At 35.4% G+C, this 12,338-nt stretch overlaps 1 protein-coding gene across 1 annotated transcript; it reads left to right on the top strand.

Moving 5' to 3' along the window:
- Positions 1–680: 680 nt before the first annotated feature.
- Positions 681–10,318, top strand: LOC124359976. The gene is made up of 2 exons (XM_046813185.1): positions 681–770; positions 9,953–10,318. The coding sequence occupies exons 1-2, from the start codon at positions 704–706 to the stop codon at positions 10,231–10,233; spliced, it is 348 nt and encodes a 115-aa protein (XP_046669141.1). The 5' UTR covers positions 681–703; the 3' UTR covers positions 10,234–10,318.
- The last annotated feature ends 2,020 nt before the right edge of the window (positions 10,319–12,338 follow it).

The raw sequence follows: 12,338 nt of genomic DNA, 5'->3' as shown, positions 1-12,338 counted from the left end.
GAGAAATTGTTAATTAATTGTGTCTGTACTATTATCTATATTCTCTTGTAGTCATATCAATCCCATTATACTATGTTCTGCTCCTTCGGACAAATTAAAATAATCTATCAAAAGCTATAATCTAGGTATAAAAGCGGGGGGTTCAACAGTAAAAACCCCCTGATCAACCCTTATCTAGATGATCTGCACTAGGACGCTGAGCAATATTCTTTCCGGTGAGATTGTTTATTTTAGGATTCTTGGTGATTTGAGACACTTTAAAATATATTTTCTGATGGAGGATCTTCATTGTAGGAATATGACAGAACACAGCTTACAACTTATTACTGATACTAAAAAAATACAAATTGATCATATAGAATCATATAGAACAAATTGAAAAAAATCACCATCAATACAATTATATAGAATACACACAAAATGCATAATTTCTTTTCAGAAATACATTGTTTTCCTATTTACTATTTAGTGTTTAAAGCAAAGAATTATTAGTTTCTTTGAACAGATATATTTAATCATTCAATATTTGCATATGCTTAATCCAAATTATACTTGTAGTTTGAAGAGCAGTACTTGAAGCAGATTATCAGTTATTGTTCTCAGTATTTAGTGCTTTTATCTAATATTATTTAAGTACAGTTATGGTAATAATAGAGAGCATTTACTAGTCGATACACAGTTTAAGTCTCTGGGTCAAGAAGCAATGGTTTACAGCAGCAAGTTCACTGAATATGCAGGATTCTTCCGTCAACTCCTGGCTGGTTCTGCTGGTGAGTATGTTTAACTATTTGGCAACATTATAGCTTAATGAACGCCATAGCGGTTTCATTCTCTAAACGTCAAAAACAAGGATGTACAAATAATCCTTATGAAATTGGAGTTGGAAAATTTGGAACACGAGAATAATTTGGTATTTTGTCACTTCATTTACCTATTTAAGTGTTGTCATTTATAGAAAAAATACTATAGAATTTATTTCCAATTAGATTTCAGTATAATTTATAACAATATGCCTATTTTAATCACTGTAATAGAGCACTACGAAGACCACAATTACAGTAATTTAAATATTAATGAAACTTGAAATGGTACTTCTAATTAAATGTGTTAGGGAGAATTCAGTAAGTTAGCTCAACTTGATTAATTGAAGAGAATAAATATAACGAGATTGATCCTAGTTAGTGAAAAAGTTATGAGCTATGCTAAGACTTATAGGGTTATCTTTTGCTTAAAAATGTTTTATTTACAAAAATCCTTTTTCATATGACCTACGAGCTATTTTAAGCTGGGGTAGAATTGAATTTTCGATGATTTCCTTTTCTTATTTAATGGGTCACATTCCTACAAGAAATGTCAAATATCCTTTGTATTACGAGTATAAATACATTTTCAACCTTTTCTAAAATAGCAAACCTTGCAGGACTTGAACTATTAGTGATATCAAAAAAATTATTAATTTCTTCATTAATGAAAATTATAATGTTAGTTTAAATTTTTACACCAATACCTCGCATACAATGTTTGTGAAAATTGATGTTTTAGCCCCTACCCCCATTTAATTTTCATTCCAGTAATTCAGGAATATTTTATCGACAAAGCTTTTATTTTTGAGTTCCACTGATTACCAGTACAAACTGAGATATACATGTTTCTTTAGGACCATATTTAAATGGAGACGAGTTGCTGTTTTTACGGATACCAAATTAAAGTCTAAGCCTTATCCAATACCTGTCTGTGCCGACAAAGACTTTGAGCTGGCTGGCATAAGCAGTGCCGTACTTAGGGTGAAGCGAATGAAGCGGCTGTTCCAGGCAAAAAATAATAATGGCCATGGATCAAGAAAGGCTAGTTAGTATTCCTGACGATGTTATCAATTGAATCTGAAACGACAGCCAAAGAAAATTTGATGACATTACTGACGACTTTGATGGAATGAAAGCAAGAAAAGTACAGGTTATATAAGATGAGCCTAAGTTTATAATTCTTTTAATGCAATTTAAAAAGTTATCTAACAATTGACAATGAACAATTGCATATAAAGTATTATTTTTATGATACTTAAGTGCCGTTTTGGATGATTTTATCAAATTTAACAGTGTTGTAAATGAAACAGACCAAACATTTAGATCGTTTATGTCAAAAACAACCCCTTCAGCTTCAGTAGAAACTAAGAGGTTTTGAGGATTTCGTTCTGCAGGATCGTTCACATTAACACTAACCCTCCAGTAGAAATTAAAGGTTTTGAGGATCAGATGCTGAAGGGTTATGCTTGAAAAGTCTCATTTGCGTACGTCTCCAAGCTCAGTGTGTACCAGACAACGAAAGGTCCGCAAAGAGAACTATTATTTTGTCACCGGTACTCCTTTGTAAGAAGATAAATATAGAAGAAATATCTGAGGCCCTAAGACAGACCTTTGTTGTAGTCCTATTTTACATTGCTCGCAGGACAATCGATGATGGATTAATTGACTGTCAATGTAATCGCCCACTGTCTTTTTTATTTTTTATTTATTTATTTTCAACGGCAGAACAAAATTACATAGAGAAGAGTGAAATATAACAGTAACATAACAGTATTAATTCTAACAACAAGTTAACAATGAGAGAGTGTAATAACAAAAATAACAATAGTACTTAAAGATAACTTGGCGATAACAGTAATAAGTATATAATAACAGTAAACAGTACATACAATAACAGATAAATAATGCAAATCACAAATGTAAATAATAGAATATTAACGATAACAATTGATAAATAATTTAGGCTATAGATTTTCAAATGTGTGTGTATGTGTGTGTGTGTGTGCGTGTGTGCATGTGTGTGTGTGTGTGTGTGTGTGTGTGTGTGTGTGTGTGTGTGTGTGTGTGTTTGTTTGTTGTGATTAAGAGGTTTCAGTGTGTTGTAGGTTGATAAATGTCTGGAGATTCCGTTTGAAGGTTAGGAATGAGGAAGCGAAGAAATCCATGTGGTTAGGAAGAAGGTTTCCATGAAGCTGAATTCTTTGCATCGTAGAGTTGGCCAAGTATGATGAGGAAACAAAGGATCTAGCAAATAGATATTGGGATCTAGTGCCAGCAGGAACCCGGAAGCAAATCCTCTCCAGTAGCTCAGGACAGTCTACAGTAGAGTTAACGAGGCGGAACAAGAATATTGCATCATGGTAGAAGCGCCTTGTTTCAAGAGCGGGTAGTTGGAGAAGGGATGCCACTTCGCGTGTAGAGACCTCTAGGTATCCATAGCCCAATCTTAGCCCCACCAGCCTGAGAAATCGCCTCTGGACCCTCTCCAGATCTTCAATCAAATATTTCTGATGTGGCGACCAAATCACACAGCAGTACTCCAGATGTGGGCGCACCAAGGTACAGTAGAGAGTCTTGAAAGAGAGTACGAGTATATGAGTGAAATGCTGTGAAATTCTGTGTATCAGGCCGAGTTTGCGCAATGCCTGGCTGCAAGCCGACCGAACATGTGCATCCCAGTTGAGTGTAGATGTAATGGTCACTCCAAGATCTTTTACTTTAGTAACTCTTGATAGTGTTATGCCGCTCAGAGAATAGTCAAATTTTATTGGAGAGACGGTTCGGTGGAAAGTGATACAGACACACTTATCGAGGTTGAGAGCCATGCTATTTTCCAGGCACCACTCCTCTACCCGATTCAGATCTTCCTGGAGATTAATAGCATCTTGATGTGTAGTAACTTTCGCATACAATTTCAAATCATCGGCAAAGAGTAGGTGGTTACAGCTCAGTCTTCGAGTTATGTCGTTAATGTAGATATTGAACAAAGTGGGGCCCAGGTGTGAACCCTGAGGTACGCCAGAAGTAGCAATGAACTCCTTGGATAGAGCGGAATGGAAGCGAACCTGAAGTTTTCTCTCATGTAGATAGCTCGCAAACCATTTGAGCAGTGGTCCACAGATCCCAAACTCACACAACTTGCGGATGAGTAGGACATGGTCGACTCGATCGAAAGCCTTGGCAAAATCCAATTCAACGGCATCGATCTGAGTTCTCTCTCCGAGTGCGTCCATAATATGAGTCTGAAAGACGGCTAGATTAGAAACGGGAGAACAGTCAGACATAAAACCATGCTGTTTGTTAGTAATAAGATGGTGAACTCTAAACTTCAACCTGTCAAGCACAAGTCTCTCAAAAATCTTAGCAAAAATTGGTAGGATAGCAATTGGTCTGTAATTTGCGATGTCATTCACTGAACCTTTTTTTTGAATTGGCACAACGTGACTAAACTTCAGACATTCGGGAAATGTGCCATTAGATAGAGATATATTGAATAGTTTAGTCAGAGCCAATACTAAGAGTTCAGCGCAATACTTTACAACTGCAGGCGATATAGAATCGGGACCAGGCCCCTTGGATACATCAAGATTTGTAAGGGCACTTTGGACATCATCATAATCAAGGAGACATATAGAAATAGCATCAATACCAGAAAAGTCTTCAGTATGAGCAGAGCTTCGGCTGGTACCGAAAACCGATGAGAAGAAGTCAGCAAACATATTTGCAATGCAAACATCATCAGATGATGTGGTGTCTTCAAAGGACATCACTGATTTATCATATCTGTTGCAGGCCTTAAGATAGGTCCAAAATATTTTGGGATTGGATGGTAGCACTTCTTGAACGTGGTTGACATAGCGCAGGAAACAGATTTTTGTCAATGACTTGCACTCAGATCTAACGGCTGCGAATCGATGGTAAATCGTTACATCGAAGGTAAACTTGAATTGTTTGTGAAGAATCTTTTTCAAGATTGTAAGGTGGACACGTTTCTTGGAAAACCATATGGGAAAGGAAGACTGGCTGTTTCTTCAGAGTTGCTTGAACTTCTTGTCTTTGATCAAGTTAATGAATTCTTAGAACATAATAATCTGCTTTGCACATCACAGTATGGTTTCCGTAGTGGCAAGTCAACCCTAAATGCCATAGATGACTTGGTGCGAAATGTGATTGAGGCTTTTGAAAATAAGGCTTTTGCTCGGGCCGCCTTTTGCGACCTGAGCAGGGCTTTTGACTGTGTCGATCACCAGGAATTGTTGTTAAAATTAGAATTTTACGGTATTAAAGGATCTGCCCTACAATTTTTTGAATCATATTTAACCAATAGAGAACAGCTTGTTTGTATTAATGGAAATTGGTCAAACAGGGTGAGGGTGGAGCATGGAGTACCTCAAGGTTCTGTGCTTGGACCCTTACTTTTTTTGATTTCAATAAATGACTTACCATCAAATATTTCATATCCAGTTAAATCAATTTTATATGCGGATGACACCACCTTTTTTGCAGCCGCTGGCATGATGGGCGAACTTTCCCATCTAATAAACAGTGCGGTAAATGAGGGGGAAATCTGGTTTAAAAGCAATCATTTCAAGTTGAATTCTGATAAAACCCAACATTTAGTCTTTAGTTTGAGGCCTTTTGACCAAAATTTACAAACCAAGGATGAGTGTGTCAAGTTTCTTGGGATGCATTTAGATAGCAAACTTCAATGGAATTCCCATGTAGATCATGTGTCAATTAGGCTGTCTAGAGTTGTCTATCTGATTAGACGTCTTAAAGCCCTTGTTGATATGAGCTATTTAAAAATGGTTTATTTTGCATTCTTTCAGAGTATCTATAGATATGGCTTAATTTTCTGGGGTGGTTGCAGTAGAACAAAAGAGATTTTAATTATTCAAAAAAAGGTTATTCGTATTCTCGCAAATGCAGTAGATGATGCCCACTGCAGGCCGCTGTTTCAATTATTAAAAATTCCAACAATAATTAATTTGTATATTTATGAACTTTTATCTTATGCACTGAAACAATGCCCACTTTTAACTTTTCAAAATGATGTGCATTCTTATCACACCAGAAATAGTAGTAATATTTCAAGGACGCATTCCAGGCTAGAGAAAACACTCAATAGTCACGTAGAAATGTCTTTTAAAATCTATAATAAAATTAATAAATATATTAAAATTAGCAATTACTTTAACAATCAAAAGTTCTTATTAACAAAATTTTATGAATGGCTGTTGAATAATCCAGTCTATTCAGTTCAAGAATTTTTGCTTTTGGAACAAATAGATATTTTTTAGATAACTATATGCCTATAACTGAAACTTGTGATACATTTAAATTTATGAGCTGATGCAATATTGTTGTATATGTTATATTTAAACTTTTATGTGCAGTTTTATTTGTTATTTGACTTCAATGTTTTTATGCTATTTTTGTCTTTCATAATAATTATTTTGTCTGTGATAATTTATTCTTATGTATGTTACTTTTATGTGCAATATCTATTTTTATGTGCAATATTTATTTATTTATTTATTTATTATAGCCTAGTAAAACTTAAAACCCATGTCTGTTAGCTAATGATATATTCAAATATTTATAATTTTTTATGTCATAAATTATTGAAGAATTGACTGTAGCTAATTCAAGCTGTAATATGACTTTGTCAATACATATGTATTATGTCAACGACAAAATAAAGATTCTTGATTCTTGATTCTTGATTCTTGAGAGGAGAATTCCTTACTACGCAGTCGCCGATAGTCTTACAAAAGCCGGCAAAGGAAGCGTCACCATCGTCAACCATAGTCCATGACATTATGTTCATTCTTTGAAGTTCGCTGAAAACTGCTTGAAGGTTGCATTTTCTCAAATCAGGTCTGAGGAAAGAATGTATATTTCTCTTTACTGGAAGATCCAGCTCCATACTTAGGGACGGGTGGTGAATATCCTCAGCAACAAGAGGATCAACGTCTCGAGTGACCTTCATTGAACTAGAAGAAGTAAAGACGAGATCCAGAATCACCCCTCTATCGTTTGCCAAATGGTTTACCTGCGACAGACCAAGCAGCTCGGCCATCTCGGAGATCGCAATTGCGGAATGGTTGAGCACGACCTGGGATGAAGTCCAGCTGATACCAGGAAGATTGAAATCTCCGATCAGATGGATATGAGCGAAGTTGTTGAGTGCCACGATCTCTTCCGCTGAGCTAGAAAAATCCATGTAAGCAGCAACAGGCTGGCTGGGGGGAATATAGACTCCTCTAATTAGAGCTTTCTGACAATTGTTCAGGGTTAACGACACAAAAGAGACTCTGTTTTCGTGGAAGTGGCAATTTCAGAAGATTGTAGACTTAAGGTCTTCGGTTCTTAAGGTGTGATGAACCAATCCTAGCACCTTCTTCTTAGCCCATAGCAGTCCATTTAATAAAGCAGTACTACGTGATCAACTCAGTCAAAAGCCTTGCTGAGATGGCATAGAATGTAGCTATAAGATCTCCGCAATCCAGCTGAGATATAATAAAGTCGATAAAACTGTAAATAGGTGCTTGGGTTGAAATGCCCTTGTGAAATCCAAACTGGCTTGGAGATAAAATGATGTTTGCTTTAAGTAATCTTACAACCTGAGGAAACATTATCTTTTCGGATATGTTTGAAAAGGTAAGCAGGACAGAAATTGCTCGGTAACTACGGTAAATTTTATTTGTCGGAAAATTTTCGTTTAAAAAAAGACTGGTTTACCAAATTTGCGAAGTAGTAAATAAGTGAGCCTTAAGAACATTTATTAGGATCCCATCCCATCCAAAAGACTTTTCATGGGAAGTGATACAAAGATATCACATACTTCTTGAGGGGTCACAGAACAAAGAAATGTTGTTTTTGTTTGGATTTTTATTTGGCTTTATGGCTTTTACTGCAATAGGTTGCCAGTAAGCAGAGAGGAGTTCCAATACAAATTATATTCTTTGTTCGAAGGTTATTTTTTGACGATGGAAGGATTGTGAAGCAAACAGGATTTTTCCGGACATTTGCCATCGTTCAATGAAACAAGAAATCAGTAACACTACTTTTCGAGATCTGCAATCTGATCTCTTCTTCAGGTAAAGAACTAACCTAATACATAATTACATACAAGATTAAAATAAACAAATCTTACCAAAGCGTTGTGGCACGCCTAAGTCAGGAATCACAACCACCATGTTGTTTGTCAACTTCACTAATTCTATAAACATGCACTTAATAAAAAAACTATACACAACACTAATCATTAAAACTGAACTACGGAATACAGGTCACAATACGTCTTCATTCGTCTACTAATCACCTACGACTGACCAGAGGGCACTAGCCAATGGTAATCGTCACGGCAGACAAAAACAAGATGGCTGAAATAAAAAGGAAGGGGACAGGAATGGGCCCTTTCGTTATTATTGGTTCATGCGAGATGAACTTCTTAAAACCATATTGTAACTCCACATTGGTTTATTACAAATATCTGATCCGTTTGATACAATTTTGGTTTTCTCTTTAGTTCATTTTTTTAGAATTGGCAACCAAAGCGGCCTAATCTCGACTGATGGTTGACCGATTGGTTGGTCTGCCAGTTTAATGTATGTTGCCTCAATTAATTTCCTTTTGAAGAAATGTGGTTCCCGATGTATTATGTTGGCTTCATCCCAATTCATATGATGGTCTTCAGACCAACAATTGTGTGCATTTTTTTACTTTTCTGTGAGACCCTTTCTCGTGTTTTCTTCGTGCTCTTTTATCCTTACGTTTAGTGGTCTTTTTGTCTTGCCTATGTTTTCCCTATTGCAACTACATTTTATACTGTAAACACAGATTTTTGGATCCTATATGCCATTTTTTGGTTTTGTTTTTACGAGACTTTATCTAAGAGTATTGTGTCTTTTAAACGCGGTTCTAATGTTGTATTTTCTACCTACTCTTCTAATTTTCTCCGATAATCCCGGCACATAAGGGATTGACATAAACGCAAATTTATCACAATTCTGTTTTTCTGACTCAGGAATGATTCTTCTGGTTCGTTTGCACTTATTTATTACTAATTGAGGGTATCCATTGCTTCTGAGATCCGATTCAACTTTCTTAAATTCCTCTTTTAATCCATCTTTATCTGAGCACAAGCTCTTTGCTCTATCAAACAACTAGTAGGCTACTCCTTCTTTGACAGATTTTTGATGGTTGGATTGATAATTTAAATATTTTCCTGTTACAAATTATATGGGGTAACTATTTTAACTTCGCTGAACTTATTTTTAATAACATAACTAAAATAAAAATAACATATTAACATTTCAGTATAATATGTTACAAATATTTATTAGGTTTCAAAATAAATAAAAATTAGCACTATGAGCAAATCACAGGTAACTGTTGCGCTAAAAGGTAAGAACAAAGAACTATAAAATATGGTAATAAACCCGAGTTGATTAATACAGATTAAATCACATCAAATATAAATATTTGTAATATTATCAGCCAATATACATGGAAAATATATTGAAAGAAAAAGAATTAAAAAGAAAAAACTTTTGATTGTACGGATTTGTATGAGAACTGATGCAAGAGTAGCACCGATCAATATTCTTTACGGAACTTCCGCCTGTTCACAGTCACGCTAAAACTCATCACTTCAATAACACTATACTACAGGTCATCTGTGGTAACGATACCTTAATGCGTAATATAGAGTGAATTTATTTTTTATAAACTGCTGCTTAATCTAGAAAAATCAACGATGAATGACATCATCAACTAACAATAGTCATCGTAAGATAAACGATGCTAAACATGTCATAAATCTGAAAATTTCGATTTAAATTTCCAATTACCTCTTCCATCCTCACCAAACACTATATCTTCCATTTTCAGTATATGTTATAATTCATTAAGAGTTTTGCAGTGACGATAATTGTAAGAGAAGACTAAATAATGGTCAAAACTTCCCTAAATAATATAAAGGACTTTTTTTATTAATTGACCAATATGAAGACCTTGCTATAGTTGTACCTACAATTTGTCAACTCATTATCTTCTTTGTAAACCAAGAAGTTATCTTAATTAATTACTATTCAATGAACCAATTTTCATATTGCGTCTAATTAGACTTAACTATGTTTCAGCAAGTCTTGGTGTTCTAACAAGTGCATTTCCTTATGCTTGGGTCACTCCAATTCTTCCTCGACTCCTGGGCCCTGACAGTGAGATTCCTATGGATCCAGAGGAAGTATCTTGGATGCTCATCATGCCAGAATTCGGAACCCTAATCAGCTCTCTGCCAGCTGGCGTTCTAGCAGACCGCTTCGGACGCAAGACTGTGATATTAATTTCAGCACCAATATTCCTCATAGGATGGCTATTCATCTTATACACCAAGGAGTCTGCTGGTATTAAATATTGCTAGAGTGTTTCAAGGACTAGGTGGGGGCATAATTTACACCGTGATGCCCATGTATTTAGGAGAAATAGCAAGTCCTAAGTACCGTGGAGCTATTACAAGCATTTTCTACTTCTTTTGGTGGTTTGGCTACCTTTTTGAATACATTTTAGGACCAATGCTATCATATTTCAACTACACGTTAGTGAATGCATCCATGAACATCTTTTTCTTTATCGCCTTTATATTTCAGCCCGAAAGTCCGTACTATTACCTCATGAAGAACAAAGTAAGCAGTGCTCATAAGTCATTGACTTGGCTACTCCAAAGCAATGAAGATGAGGTTGACAACGAGTTAGAACGAATGAAGAAATGTGTCGAAGAGGATCAACAAAGAAAAGTGGTCTGGAATGAATTGGTGGCTACTCCTACAGATAGAAAAGCACTTCTGATTTTGTTTATTGTCGGCTTCTTAAGAGTCTACTGTGGGCTAATCTCTCTCTCCTCTTACTCAACAGAGACATTGAAAGCAGCTGGAGATTCTTTCATGATTTCTCCCGACAACTGTACCATTATAATGGGAATAATGATGGTGATAGGTAGCATTGGAAGCTTTTTTACACTTGATGTTTTTGGTCGTAAATCATTACTTTACTTGTCTTGCTCTCTCTCTCTGCAATTTGCATGTTTAGCGCAGGTACTTTCTACCTCTTGAAGTCTCACACTTCTATAGAAATGGCACCTTACAGCTGGATCCCTCCTGTATCGTTTATAATTATTGCAGGGGTTTCGGTTGTCGGTATTTTCCCTGTCAACATCGCCTATGCATCTGAACTATTCAATTCTAATACAAGAGGAACCGCATCTAGTGTATTCTCGGTTTACACTACTATCTTAGGCATTTTTGTGCTGAAGTTTTATCTTACACTGGTAGGTTTGTTTGGGGAATTTGTAAACTTTTATATTTACACAGCAGCATGTATCCTTGGTGTATTTCTAACGTGGTTTATAATGCCAGAAACAAAAGGAAAAACATTTGAAAGAATACGACACGAGCTTCAAAGATAAAGCAGTTAAAATTAGAAGTTGTGTGTTTAATAAAGGCTCTACAATATTAATTGTCTAGAAAGCCATTGTTGGAGCACACAAATAGTGTTTCACCAAAATTGATTACGGAATTACTTCCAAGAAAACAATTAGGTAATCTTCAACCACGGTTGAGATCGAAGTGGAAGGGTTTTATATCAGAGTTAAGAATATCATACCATTTTTTTAAACCAGATTTTTAGCTTGATACATTTACAACCAAGGAACATGTTAATAACACTTATCTTATATTACTATTAGGTAAATAGGCTGAAGCTCGCCATATTCAGTCAAATGTTCAGCCTTCATATGGTTGGTTTACGCTTTTCAACTTTTATTTATATATCTGACAGTTAGTTTTATGTGTGTCTAGCTAAACGAATATGATCCGAAAAAGGAATTGTATTTAATCATTTCAATCAAATGAAATACAGTGCAGCTGGTGATCAGTTTTTTGTTTAGAGAAATTACTCTACCGATAGCATGAAAATCCATAATTCATATGCTTATTTAACGCTAATAGGCTTTTAGTTTATGGACTAAAATGGTTTCTGTGAAATGAAGTCAAACTATGAGTGTTGCCAGTAATTTGTTCGGGAAGGTCCATTGGGGACGAAGATCTATCAGAGAAGAAAAGTCCGTGGCATAAACTTGGAAAAAGCTGTTTGAAAAATTACAATTATGTTTGTTTGTTTGTCTGAATGATGCCTCAAAAACAAACTGACTTATAGACTTAAAACTTTGCAAGACGCTTCATCTCTATATAGACTATAACGATGGTCCTTCCTTGACTTTAACTGAGCGACAGTAAACTTTTTTAATTTGGTCTTATGAATTACCATTATGGCAACAAGAAAATCACAATATTTAAAATTTATAAAAAGCTGTACAAATATTTCCATTTCTCTCTGTCTGTCAGTCTGTACAATATCTTGAGATTGAATTGACCTAAGACTTTAAATTTTGCATGAATCTTTTCTAAATTTACAACGTCCAGATTGACTATATTACATGTCACTTCATGACAATTGATTTAGCTTTAGCAA

Source organism: Homalodisca vitripennis, chromosome 4 (assembly GCF_021130785.1).
Source record: "Homalodisca vitripennis isolate AUS2020 chromosome 4, UT_GWSS_2.1, whole genome shotgun sequence".
Classification (NCBI taxonomy): domain Eukaryota; kingdom Metazoa; phylum Arthropoda; class Insecta; order Hemiptera; family Cicadellidae; genus Homalodisca; species Homalodisca vitripennis.
Note: the sequence above shows the minus strand (reverse complement) of the source record. Positions and strands in the feature narration are given on the sequence as shown.

What these genes read in the sequence shown, in the direction of transcription:
- LOC124359976 (XM_046813185.1), top strand. Translation starts at nt 704, where the DNA reads ATGGTTTACAGCAGCAAGTTCACTGAATATGCAGGATTCTTCCGTCAA. An exon ending in ACTCCTGGCTGGTTCTGCTG is followed by an intron (nt 771 to 9,952) that starts GTGAGTATGTTT and finishes ACTATGTTTCAG; the next exon opens with CAAGTCTTGGTGTTCTAACA.